The sequence below is a fragment of the Ovis aries genome, chromosome 26 (assembly GCF_016772045.2).
Source record: "Ovis aries strain OAR_USU_Benz2616 breed Rambouillet chromosome 26, ARS-UI_Ramb_v3.0, whole genome shotgun sequence".
Classification (NCBI taxonomy): Eukaryota; Metazoa; Chordata; class Mammalia; order Artiodactyla; family Bovidae; genus Ovis; species Ovis aries.
This window is the reverse complement of record NC_056079.1, coordinates 16,839,689-16,853,849: the sequence shown is the minus strand read 5'-3', so window position 1 is coordinate 16,853,849 and position 14,161 is coordinate 16,839,689. Positions and strand designations below refer to the sequence as shown.

The window sequence follows — 14,161 nt, the reverse complement described above, 5'->3', positions numbered from 1 at the left end:
AACATTTCATCGGCTTCAACAAATTTCATTTTTATCATCCTTTCCTTGGTATGCATAATACCCGTGTCGTTCTGCAGGCAAAGGCAAGCCATACCAAAGGAGGTTGTTATCAGGCCTTAAGCAGAACTCGAAATGGCGTTCCTTGTTTGGAGCGTCTTTCCTCTTTGACAGAAAACGCATTTATTTCCTGTGTTTTCAGTTGAAGGTATAACAAGCATACAAAGACCAGGGCTGCTTTCGCCATTACATCCTCAACGCCAAGCACAATATGATGGGTAGACGCTCAACATTTGTTCAATGAGTAAAATTCATGTCAGGCAGGCAAAGTCTGGGCTTTTAGGGCCCACAAAATACTCGGACATACATCAGCTACCACGTATTGGACAGACTTCGGTTTTAGAGCGCATGCCACGTCTTTTACACGAATTACTGGCTAATTCACCGAAACCGAAAAAGTAGATTAATTTCCTGCCAGCGAGGAAACTGGGCCGGAGTTAGACACGAGGTTTCCCAAGGTGGGTCGGGGCGGGGGGCGGAGGGCGGCAAAGGGCCTAGGCTGGCTGCGACCCCGGAGCCCAGACGGAGCCCCAACCCGCGAGGCACAGGGGATCCACGGCAGAGCTCCTCCCAGCCGGGGTGCGCCCGGCCTCCGGGATGGAGACCCGCCCGCAAGGTGGAAGGGCTCGGCGGGGGCGCGGGACCCCAGGCCCGGCCGGCGTCGCGGGCTCCTCGCCACACCGCCTACCTCCTCCGGTGCTGCCTGGGCGACGCGCTCCGAGCGCTGGAAGTCAAGCCGTCGGGGAGGCCGCTCACGGGCCCGCGGGAGTCGCAGCCGCGGTTCCCGCGTCGGGAGGGCCCCCAGCCCCTGGCGCCCACGTGCCGCCGGGACACCCGCGCTCCGCCGGCCACGCGGCTCCGCGGTTCCGGGAGCGCGGCTTCCTGCAGCTCTAAGAACAGGAATTCCGAGCACACGTGGGCACATCTGAGCGAGTTCAGATGTGTTGGGCTTCCCTGGTGGCTCAGCTCGTAAAGAATCACCTGCAATGCGGGAGACCTCGGTTCGATCCCTGCGTCAGGAAGACCCCCTGGAGGAGGGCATGGCAACCCACTTCAGTATTCTTGCCTGGAGAATCCCGTGGACAAGAGGAGCCTGGCGGGCTACAGTCCACGGGGTCACAAAGCGTCAGACGTGACTGAGGGACTAAGCGCAACGCAGCACAGCAAGGCTCTGAGAGTTGAAATAACTTGGGGAAATTGAAACATGACTTTGTGGTGAAGTTAAGAGCTCCAAGGACTATCTGGTTTCAGAGCCCAACTACTGCTCCCCAATTCCTCCCAGGATAGATTTTTCTGGGGGCATAAATACAGTGCCTCTGGCAAGACCATAGGGCACAGAAAAGCATGTTTTCACTTGTGTGAAGCTGTGTGTCTGCTTCTTCAGAAATGCCAGTGAGTAAGACATTCTGGACTCCCTGCCGTGCACATTAAATTTTGTAGAGGGATGTTACGGCCTTCAAACACGCGCCCACAGGGTCCGCAGGCAGCTTTCCCGCCTGCAGAGAGATTCCCGGGGAATAATTAGAAATGTACCCAAAGGTTTATGAATATGTGCCTTCATCACAGCGCCGGTCATGAAATAGCTACAAACGGAAAACAATCTAAATGTCCCACAGTAGGAAAATGATTAAACAAATCAGGGATACTCAAATGATAAAATATCACTCCCCATTAAGAACTATGTTTCCAAAACAATTACTTTTAATACATGATCCTATATTATTTCTGGATGCTGAAGGACAAAAAAAAGAGTCGTAGGGAACATTATAAGACTAGTTGAGGAATTTTTAATATGGACTGTTTATTAAATATCATCAAAGAATACTGAATGTACATTTTTATAAAATGAAACTTAACAAATGTACTAATTCTTAGAAGATACATACTTATATATTTAATGATAAAAAGCTGTATTTTTAAGAAATATGAGAAGACAGTTTACAATATAATTTGGGGTAATTAATTTTCATTTTGCTCGAAATATATATATATATACACACATAGAAAAAAAAAATTAGAAAGACACATACCAAAACTTAACATTGGTTATCTCTGTGTAGTGAGATTAATCTTTTATTTTTTGCACATTTGTGCATACTTCTATTTTCCTATTGTGACCTATTATTATTTTGTTCCCTCCTCTCCAAGGTATATGCACAGAGAAATCTAAGACTAGGAAAAGGTTGACTGACACATCATTGAGTTAAAGTAGTATAGGAGAGCCTTGTATTCAAAGTAAGATAAGGCACCAATACACACAAAAAATAATAGATCAAAGTTACATTTATGTTGTAAGGGGAGGAAAATAGATAAAATAGATTAAAGTAGGAAAATAGATGAAAACCTTACTTGAAGAATGAAGTTTTATTGGAGAAATATTATACAATATTTTATTTTTTAGTTACTCTGCTGCTGCTGCTAAGTCACATCAGTCGTGTCCGACTGTATGAAACCCATAGACCGCAGCCCACCAGGCTCCGCTGTCCTTAGGATTTTCCAGGCAACAACCCTGCAGTGGGTTGCCATTTCCTTCTCCAGTGAGTGAAAGTGAAGTCCCTCAGTCGTATCAGACTCTTCGCGACCCCATGGACTGTAGCCTACCAGGCTTCTCCATCCATGGGATTTCCCAGGCAAGAGTACTGGAGTGGGTTACCATTGCCTTCTCCGTTAGTTACTCTAAGGCAAACAAAAAAAAAGGTTATCAAACTGCAGTCCTGAGTGGAATCTTGGGTGATGTCCTCCAACCTTAGGATAGACTGTCCCCTCTCCTCCAGCCAGCTGTGGGGATACCTGGTGGTTTACTCGCCAGGCCAGCTGTGGGGATACGTGGTAGTTTACTTGCCAAGTCATGTCCGACTCTTGTGACCCCATGGACTATAGTCTGCCAGGCTCTCTGTCCATGAGATTTCCCAGGCAAGAGTACTGGAGTGGGTTCCCATTCCCTTCTCCAGGGGATCTTCCCAACCCAGGGATCAAACCTGGGTCTCCTGCATTGCAAGCAGATTCTTTACCAGCTGAGCCACCAGGGAAGCCCCTGTGAGGATGTAAGGAAGGAAATGGCTATGGTTGTGGATTCTACCTGGTGATATTCGCTGCAAGAGGCTACCAGTGCCTTGCTGTCTCCTGGGGAAATTGTCCATTGAGGAAAAGGTGGAAGAGAAAGATTCAGGAAGAAGAGAGGAAGTTAATGGATGGATAAAAGGCAGCTTGACTGATGGGAGCAGGTTCTTTGTGGGACTCCCTTTATGTTGAAGGAAATGCCTTTATCACATGTTTTGGCTGAGACAGGGAGACCCAGGTCCTTGCAAGGGGGTGCCTTCACCAAGCAAGGAAGCATATCTTTTCATTTTTCACACTGGCCTGTCTTGCTCCCACCCTTCCTACCACATCTGCTTGGCTTGGAATTTATATCTAGAAACCTTGGGTGAAAATTTTCTTGCAACTTTTATATCATTATTTACACAAACCCAGAAGGATAAGAAATATATAGATTTAATCTTCCCCATCCCTCCCCTGCACACACACTCAATCAGTGGCAGTCCCAGTGTAGATAGTGATGCAGCCAAGATCTACTCAGAATAACTTTCTCAGAGGAGAAAAAAAGAAAAAAAAGGCTGGTTTCCTTGGCAATATCAACCCCTCTAAGACATAGAGAAAAAATAAATAAAAGGGCCGTTGCCAAGATTATACTACAATTAAGTGTAATGTACACTAAATAAAAATGTATTCCTTTTATATTCATTTATCCAAATATTTAAAAATTCAATTTTTTGTAATTGAAGATGACATACTCCAAATATGCTTGGTGTCTGCTGTTTATAATTTGCTTCTTAGCTTTTTGAGAGAATAAATCAAGAAATAAAATTTAATAAAATAAGAAATAGAAAGACTTCCCTCTCAGCCCAATGATTAAGACTCTGTGCCTCCACAGCAGGAGGCACAGGTTTGATCCCTCGTCAGGGAAGTTCCACGTGCCTCAAGGTGCAGTCAGTAAAAAGAGAGAGAGAAACATAGCCACGGATTATCTAAAACGGATGTGACTGGTTCACCTTTCCACAATCCTCTAAGTATACCTGATGTCAGGGTGAAAATGCAAATACGGAACACAAAGAGCAGAAGAGGACAGAATCTGGGATTCAAAGTCTAGTTCATGTCTGCTCCCTGCCTTTGAGGGCGCAGGATTAAGATGTATAAGGTTGAATGACCAAAGAGGTCTAGATTAAAGAGAAGGGTAAACAGAGACCCCAAAATAAGCCCAGTTACTTACTGACCTCCTTCTATGACTTTCTATGCTGATTAAGAGGTCCCATTATCAACCTTTCCTTGTTTATTCTCTAATTTAGAAATTAAAATTTGTGAAAAACTTTTTCTTAATAATTTGCAGTCATTCATAGGTTAGATCCATGCGTTTTCTTGTCAAAGACTAAAAATACTGACACTGACTTATCTGAGTGGGAAGAGTGGATGAAGGGTCCCTCTGTGATAGGTGACATCCTGCAATGGGAGCAAGGAAGGAAAAAAAAAAAAAAACCTGGCGGGACAGAGTGCTAAGAATGTGGAGCTTGAGTGACACAAGACAAAAGAGACTCTGCTCAGTCACTACCCCCTTCCTACACCCTGGTGTGTTGGGATAAACAGAAAGCTTGATTTGGTCTTTCAGAGATGAAAAATCTTCTGCTTATAGAAAATAACAAAAGCTCGGAAAATAACCTGATATAAAACTCAAAAGGTAAAGAATCAGCCTGCAATGCAGGAAACTGCATCCTATCCCTGGGTCAGGAAGATCCCCTGGAGGAGGAAATGGCAACCCATTCCAGTATTCTTGCCTGGAAAATCCCATGGACAGAGGAGCCTGGAGGGCTACAGTCTGTGGGGTCACAAAGAGCCGGACACAACTGAGCAACTAACACACGAAACTCAGAAAATCACTCGGCACCCACAGCCTTGATATATGTTTCGACTAAATACTTTGCTCTGTCACCTTTGAATATATTAACAAACAACAGAAGCTTCCATGATCTTGTGAATATGGTAATGTGAGTGCCATGGTGATATTCACACATATCTTTGAACACATAACTCTTCCTGAGGACCAACTCTCAGGCCCCATAGGATGGGAAGAAAAGCACTTTTTCAGAGAAGGCCAAGTCATGAACAATAAAGAGAACCCATGCCTCCAGCCCCCTGGAGGAGTTAGGTTTGCCCTGGCACACAGAGCTTTACACATAAGACAGACACATGCAAATAGTAAGCTTTTTAGAGTCAAATAAATAAATACACTTGAAAAAAAATGACATAGATTTATAAACCTGGCCTATGACAATGGGATTCAGGTTACTAGGGACTAGTTCTATTTTACATTTTCAGTGATCAGCACATATAGGGGGCAGACTAGATAATGAATTTGATTCAAGACACAGGATAAAGTCAGCTTTCTCCTATTGGTGTTAGAAGTTGATTGTCCAATTTGGCTGTTCAATGGGGGCTCAAGATACTGGAAACTCTTGAGGGTTGTGGGGCGGGGGGGGTGGTGCTTTCTTTCAGATCACCTGATGTTAATACTATCAATGCATTAATCATCCTAATTAATAGTTATCAGTCGGTCTTAGACCTCACTCTCCGAGAATGCTGAGGGCATCTCCGTCAGACATGGTGATTCAGAGAACAGATGACAAGAGGGCCTGTGTTGGTCCCTTCGTTTGGGAGACAAGGGGAGAAGATGGGCCTGAGAGCCTCTTGGAAAGAGGCTGGAGGGAAGCTATAGATGAGGGACTCGTCTGTCACGTTGTAGAACGCTATATGTCCGGACTCATAGTCTAAGAAAATGCCAACCTTATGCACTGGCTCTCTGACGTGTTGGCCTTTCAAAGGTGACGAGACCCAAAGACTATAATCATCACCAATCTTTAAGCCTATAAGTGAGAAGAGGTCCCCAGGAGGCTTGGGGAGATTCCCCTTCCTGCTCACTGAGTCCTTGCAGATGCCCACCTCCCACTCGGTCTTGTTGCCCACTTCCACCTCCCAGTAGTGTCTCCCGCAGGTGAAGACCTGAGTGCCCAGCACCGTGGCAGACTGGTCAAATCTTTCAGGGTTGTCAGGCAACTGCTGTCGGATTCCTCCATGTTTCACACTTTTCAGATCCTCAGACAAGACTAGGTAGGCGTTGGCTGTGGCTGGATCCAGGGTTATATCCGCTGCAAAAGGAGAAAAGAATGAATCCCCGTTTGCATTCTAGAAAACTCTCTTACGTATGTGGAATTTACATTAAGGTCTTAGTATCTAGTCCTTTTTTTTTTTTTTTTAAACTAAGCCATGCAGCATGAAGGATCTTAGTTTCCCTACCAGGGACAGAACCCATAACCCCTGCCGTAGAAGCATGGAGTCTTAACCACTGGATCACGAGGGAAGCCCCTAGTCCTATTGTTTAAAATTTAATTTAGGTGACTGGTGCGGATTTTTGTCCTGACTGGAACAGTGTCTCTGGGGACCTTCTTTTACTGTATCATGAAACACAGAGTGGATCTCTAAAAGGAAGCCAATGAATCATGTGGAGAATGATACTAGATCTCTGATAATGGAGTGGAAGTGGTTCTGTTTAAAAGACACCTGTGGAACTAAGAGCTGTTTACCCACACAGGTCATATCTTTTGTCATTTGTATTTGCTTTAGCCAGGGTTGGTTATGGTTCTTGAGTTTGAGTGGGAGAAAAAGTTATCAGTTACTGAACTACTTAGGTGCCAGGCATTTTCTGTACATTATCTCATTTAATTATGGCAAATATTATTATCTTCTTTCCATTTTTATAAAAGAAAAAAATATTGAGGTTCGTAGAAGTTAGGAAACTGGGCCAAGATTACAAAGTTGCCGAGGGTTTGAATAGCAGTTCCTAATCAGCATTTGTCATTATCTCAAGCTTAAATGTATTGATAACTTCCTATGAGTTAGGGCTCCCCAGATGGCGCTAATGGCAAAGGATCTGCCTGCTCATGCAGGAGACACAAGAGTCACAGGTTGGATCTCTGGATCTGGAAGATTCCCCTGGAGTAGGGAATGGCAACCCACCTCAGTATTCTTGCCTGAGGAATCTCATGGACAGAGGAGCCTAGTGGGCTACAGTCCATGGGGTCACAAAGAGTCAGACATGACTGAGTACAGATAGAGTGCAACTGCCAATGACCATTTGATGAAACACGTTTTGAACCCCATGAGACACCTCCTCTCCCAGCCTCCTGGGAGTGACTTTCATTGATTATCCAGACAAGATTAGGCACCCCAATCATATCATTTTATACTTTTCTTTGTAGATCAAATCCCAGTCATCACTATCTGTTTGATTAATATCAGTCTCCTCAATCTCACTGTAAGATCTACAAAAGCAAACGTAAGTGTGTCTCATTCATCATTGTAAATATGTGCATGCGTGCTGCGTGCGTGCTAAGTCGCATCGGTTGTGTCTGACTCTGTGCAACCCTATGCACCATAGCCTGCCAGGCTCCTCTATCCATGGGATTCTCCAGGCAAGAATACTGGACTGGGTTGCCAGGCCCTCCTCCAGGGAATCTTCCTGACCCCGGGATCGAACCTGGGTCTCTCTTATGTCTCTCTTATGCATTGGCAGGTGGGTTCTTTACCACTTTGCACCACAGAGCCTAATAGCACAGTCCCTACTATAGCACACAGTAGGCACTTCTTAAATATCTGTTGAGTCCAGCATTCATTAGCCCTTTCTCTGAAGGTCAGATTGTCAACAAGATAAAAGGTGAAACCTAATGCTCACCTCTCTAAGTCTTAGCCAGTGTAAATATTTGGAGCATTCTAAAAGGAAAGTTCTTGAATGTTCCCTCACTGAGATTTAAGAGTTTAGATCAGCTTTTATCCTCACAAGAACTGAGGGAGCAACGCAGAACCCCCTGAGGAGGTCTGTGTGTGTGCGCATGCAAGGCGATGGGATGGACAAAACAGGACCATGCAAACAAAGGAAGGAGCAGGACTCAGACAGAAAACACAGTCAGATCAAACATCAATCAAGTCTCAGTGCTTCTGTCCGTTCCAGCAGAGATGGTCTGTGCCCACCCTGCACCCATCAACTCTGAAAGGCCCTAGAGGGTCGACAAATCATGCTGACTTACTGCTGAATTTTCTTAGCATCTCCCTCATTCCTGTGATGTGGCAGAGAGTCAGTTCCGTGCTGATGGCCTCCGGACACTGAAGCAAGAGGGGCTCGCTCCTACGGGAGGGCAGAGACGGTCACTTGGTCTCCTCCGCATAGATCGCATGACCTGCTCCAACCTGAGAATCCAGCCCTTTCTGCCCCAACAGCATGGATACTTTCATCCCCTCTCTGAAAACCTGTTGCTTCAGCACCACCACCCTGTTCCTTACACGACTGAACACAGAAGAAAAACCTACCTTTCCAGTATTCCTCTCACATCCTAAGGGTATAAAAGAAAGAAGGTTAGTTTTTCTGCACTCTGAGCACTAGCAAAGACAGTCCACTTAAAATACAGTCCTTTGCAGATTTCATAGAATCCCCTTCCCATGGCTCTAGAATACTTTGAATAGGGGAGCGTGTGGCAGAAAAAAGTCTCGAACTTCTTCTAGGGTGAGTGCTTGTGAACGTGAGACGTTTCTCACAATAACTAAAGATCTCTTTTTCTCATATCATCCTTTGTCACAGAATCTGTGGCTGAGAAAAATGAAGTTGCTCAATCGTGTCCAACACTTTGTGACCCCATGGACTGTAGCCTACCAGGCTCCTCCGTCCACGGAATTTTCCAGACAAGGGTACTGGAGTGGGCTGCCATTTCCTTCTCCAGAGGATCTTCCCAACCCAGGGACTGAACCCGGATCTTCCACATTGCAGGCAGACGCTTTACTGTCTGAGCCACCAGGGAAGCCCATGGTGACTGAGAAAGGAGTCAAACTATTGGCCTTATTATCTAATGATGTCTCCAGGAGGTAGAAATAAGCAAAGGGAAGTAGCTTTGTGAGAGATAAAACTAAGCCTCTGTATGGTTGGACTGGGTTATTGCACGTGCTAAGTCTCGCCTTAGTGGTGTCTGACTCTTTGAGACCCTATGGACTGTAGGCCACCAGGCTCCTCTCTCCATGGGATTCTCCAGGCAAGAACACTGGAATGGGTTGCTGCGGTGTCCTCCAGGGGGTCTTCCTGACCCAGGGATCGAACCCAGGTCTCTTAGGTCTTCTGCACTGGCAGGCAGGTTTTTTACCAGCAGTGCCACCTGGAAAGCCTGGACTGGGTTATTGGGAAGGCAATAAATTAAATAGCAGCATTCTGGGGAGCTAGTCTAGGAAAGTGATTTGAAGCTGGAAAGAGGAAACTGGAACACAGCTTATGTTTAGGAAGGTCCCAAAGGATGCAATAGAAGCCTAGAAAGGTAGCAGAGGAAAGATGGGGAGGGATGTGGACTCAGGACACAAATACCTGGGTTCTATCACCTACTAGCTATGTGGCAGGCAAACTATCCGAACTGCTAAATAATTGCCGCTATTGCCTGGATGAAAGGCGAGTTTTGGGGAGAATGGATACATGTATATGGATGGCTGAGTCCCTTTGCTGTCCACCTGAAACTATCATAGCATAGTTAATGGGCTAGACTCCAAAATAAAATAAAAAGTTAAAAGAAAACAAAATAATTGCCTCTATTAACCCATTTTATCGCTACCAACCACCTATAGTAAATATCATAATAGTAACCTCATCGGGTCTTTTTGAAGATGTAATTTAAAGTGCCCAGTACACAATGTTCATTAAATATAAAATATTTGGCAAAGCTGAGATTGCAATAAGGCAGGCACACACAAAAAAACTGGAGTCATCATTTGACTTGTTTGGATGGACATTCCTCTTTTTTTTTTTTTCTTTTCCTCTTCAAAATTTTATTTACAGTATACAGAGAACAGTCATTCTTTAAGAAAGTTTTCTTAGGGAGCCAGAACTTAATTTTTCAAGTAAATAAAGACAACTTTATTCTGTGCAACTTGAAATATGATAGATGACATAAGGGTGTTTTTTTTTTTTTTCATTAGTTTCTCCAATGTTCTTACCTCGAAAGACTCTATAATCGAGTTCTGACATGTGGACTCTATCTGTTCCATCATTTTGCTCAGGCTTCGCATCTGCTGGGTCAGCCTGATCTCATTGTCCCGCAGTTTCTTCAGGTTCTCTCGTTCCTCCATTTCTAGCAGCTGCAGTTGCAGCTGCTCCTCCTCCTTCAGGAACTGGTGCATTTTTGCATATTCTGACAGGACAACCTGCTTGCAGGTCTTTGCCTCTTCCTGCCATCACACCAGCACGCATGCATGCACACACACACACACACACACACGGACAATAAAGTTAGTCATAGAATCAATTACGTAGATTTTTAACTCTTACAAAGTCCTAGAGTTTCACTGTGACAATTCTTGAAACCTGACATATAACATATACATTCTGTTGACTAGCTGGGTGGATAGTTTGATATTTTAGGAGCTGTGTGTTGTAGTTTATAGTAGTAAAAAAAAAAAAATCAAAAATTCTACTCCTAGGAGATTGTCATTCTAGTGGAAGCAACAAAAATTAAACAAGCAAATTATGATAGGTGGTGATGAGTACTATTATTTTTAAAAAGTAAAGCAAAATTAAGTTAGGACAAAAATTAAGGTGGGGGAAGCGTGCATTCATTTATTCAACAAACATTTAGTCAATGAAAGTAGACAATGGATCACATACTAGGAATAGAAATGAACATCACCAATGCTCCCATGTAAGAAGTCAGAGGTTATTGAGAAAATCAAAAACATGCTTTTAGAAAATCTAATTAGACATTTAGTTCTGCTCTTTGCTATACAGCTTAAATTCTAATCTGCAGCTAACCTCGAGCTGTTGTTCAGGTGTACTAATCCACACCATATTTTGCTTCAATTTTCCTTCCTCTTTGTTTCTTTTTTATCTGCCCTTTTCCCCCTAAATCATGTGAGATATTCTTTTTTTCAATCAATTTCCATTCTATGTGATATATGTATAACATATATTTCATAATTATAATCAGAGCAGAAATATAGGTAGCCACCATGTGGTATAGGTACACTAAGAAGGGAAAAATAAGCCAGCCAGGCGAGAGGAGAATTGAGCTGAGTCTTCAGATGGACAAACAGAGGTAGGCAGCCCAAAGCAAGGATACTCCACACTGCAGCACTGGAGATGGTAAATTCTGTCATTTTCTTCTGATGCTCCATGAAGCATCCCTCTAGTCTCCCTTGTAGAATCACATACAAAATGGAAAATTAAAACAGATACTGACCTTACACAATATCACTCTCTCCTTCTCATGGTTTAATATAACCTCTGTTTCCTTTCTCTTTTTACACAAAATGCCTAGTATTTCCTGGAGTTTCTCCTGCAATAGAAACAAACTCTTTGTGGTAAGTGAGCAGAGCACCAGGTCATGAAGGGGTCTTGAGGACCACTAACAAGATGACTGAGACTTTAGATCAAAAAGGGAAAAAGGATCCATGCCCGGATTTGTGGTCTGGTGCCTGGAGATTAGCACCCATGACTGTCACCCATAGAAATTATTACGGCAGTTGGGGCTTCCCTGGTGGCTCAGACAGTAAAGAATCTGCCTGCAAGGTGGGAGATCGGGGTTTGATCCTTGGGTCAGGAAGATCCCCTGGAGAAGGGCATGGCAACCCACTCCGGTACTCTTGCCTGGAGAATCCCATGGACAGAGGAATTTGGTGGGCAAAGAGTTGAACGTAACTGAGCAACTAACATCACCTTATGTGATAGAATCTGATTTGTGTTCTGAAATTTATATCGAGCCTCCCATCTTACTTTGTGATGCTCCTCAGCCTCACTGGAGAGATTCATTCTGTTTACTCCGTGGCCTTGGGTTAAGAAGTTGTGGCCCCCCAGCTCCTCATCAGACAACATCCTGGTGGCAGCCAGCATCCTCTCGTAGCTGCCCTGGTTGCCCTCACTCTGCAGCACCTGGGATCTGAGCTGCTTGCCGATGCCAGCCAGCCTCCCCAGACGCTCATTGGGCTGGAAATGCGGGATCTCCAAGGTCCTCCAGCACTCAGGACATGACAAGGGGGTGTTATGTTCCTCCCAGCTTCTCAGGAGACACACCAGACAAAAGCTGTGCCCACACTCTGTGGTCACTGGGCTGGTGAAATAGTCCAAGCAGATGAAACAGGTCAGTTCCTCCCTGAGATTCTCCATCAGATCTGCTGTGGACATTTTCTCAAAGAAGGACATCTAAGCAAGTCTCTATTCTGGGATTTGAAAATGCTCCCCCAGAGTCTATTGTTTCGAGTAACAAGTGGGTAATCATTTGCTATGTTGTTATTACACAAAATTCTTACTCTCCTCTGTGACTAATTTCACCCATTGACACAAAGCCAATTATGACTTAATTTGGAACTCCTGTACACTGGGTTCATCATCACCCCAAACTTTAAGGAATCTCATCAGGCAAGCCACATGCTGGATTCTGAGGATACTTGCTGCTAAGAGTTGTCATTTCAAGAGTTGGTTACTGTGTATAAATAGTACCATCAAACCATTGAGACACATTGGTTTTAGGCTGGAGGATTGGGTAATTTGGTATAAACCAGTACAGAAATTTAAACTATAGTGATCTCTGATAATATCTGAATTGGAGTCTCATCCAAATCTTTCCACTAATGGAATCAAGTTGAGATATTGAAGGAAGAAAACTATGGTATACATTTCTTCTCTCATTAGGACCTTGTCTTTTTTTGACCAAAGCCTACAAGCTTTTTGCTCCTTTATCATCAGGTACTGTGTCCTTTGATTTAATTTTATTCATTCCCCCAAATGAGACTAATGCCACTGAAGCATTCCCTGACTTTTGATGTACAATGGATTGCTAGAGTTACATGTATTGCTCTGCCCTACAGACCATGATACTCACCTCTCTGCCACCACAGAAAGCACCAAGAACATCTTTGTTGTTGGAAGTTGCCACGGGGAGCCATGACACTGTGGAGTGGATGGAAAGAAATTGTATTTCAGGATAAACATAATTTTGTGCATTTCTTTTCACCCTTTGAAAAATTTCAAACTAGACCTTCTTAAACCTCATCACTTCTTACTGGACAGAAATTAAGTATGTAGATGTTATTTTTATACTGATGAAAAAACTGAATGTTCAGTTTGCAGACTGTGTACAACCACCTCTGCAATTAGTGCTGAATCCTATACGCTTGCTGTCATATGTTCAGGAGGTGGGCCTTGTCACGGCACGTCCTCCACTCCCTGCAAACCAGGAAGTGGAATTGTAAAAGCTCTTCCTCAGAGTCTAACCAGTTCTATACCCTCATCATGTTCATCATCCTTTATTTCCTTTTTTCTCTTCTCACTCTCCAACTTGGCAACCTTTCATGGTTCTCCGTTACTCGTGTTATCCTAATAATTTATTTCTGACATTCATGCTCCAGACTGATTCTTCTTTCCCACTCATCTCCAACAAGATATTGAATGTTTCCTTATCCTGAACTTTCATCAAAAGACGTTTCCAAGCCTGAAATGATTCTGCCTCCGCCTTCCATCCTCCTAGTCAAAACTCATTTTTCTAAAGTCATTAATGTTTTAATCATATGTCATATGGGAATGACTGGAGTGAGAATTTATGCTAGAAAAATGAAGCACCAGAGCAAAGAGTTATACCAAAGTTTGGGGTCATGAAATCTCTACTGTTCAGATTTCTTATAGGCTAGAAATTAGGGGCACAGCTTCAAAATATTGTTAGAAATTAGTCTTGAGCAAGGGTCTTGCAAACACACACACACACACGAAACAAAAACTACCCTGCCATGAATTGCCATCTCTGGGAAAAGGATTTATGAGTTAGCACGTACAGTCAATGTGTTAATTTCCCACACAAACTCAGGAGTCTTTCACACTGACCAGAATTATTAGAATAAGCCCTTCATCACAGAGCCCGTATTCTAGTTTGGAATGAGGGGACTCTCATGTTCTGAGTCGACTGACACTGATGTTCCATCCCACTTCCCTCTTTCAAATAAACCCCTTCTGTAACTCAACACAATAACCGTATCTTATTCATCACTG

At 43.8% G+C, this 14,161-nt stretch overlaps 1 protein-coding gene across 1 annotated transcript; it reads right to left on the bottom strand.

The window, feature by feature from the left end:
* Window positions 1-5,700: 5,700 nt before the first annotated feature.
* Window positions 5,701-12,304, bottom strand: TRIML1 (tripartite motif family like 1). The gene is made up of 6 exons (XM_004021722.4): window positions 11,897-12,304; window positions 11,364-11,459; window positions 10,126-10,356; window positions 8,467-8,489; window positions 8,187-8,284; window positions 5,701-6,251 (listed from the first exon to the last, which is right to left on the bottom strand). Exons 1-6 carry the CDS (start codon window positions 12,302-12,304, stop codon window positions 5,701-5,703), a joined length of 1,407 nt encoding a protein of 468 aa, XP_004021771.3.
* Between the last annotated feature and the right edge of the window lie 1,857 nt (window positions 12,305-14,161).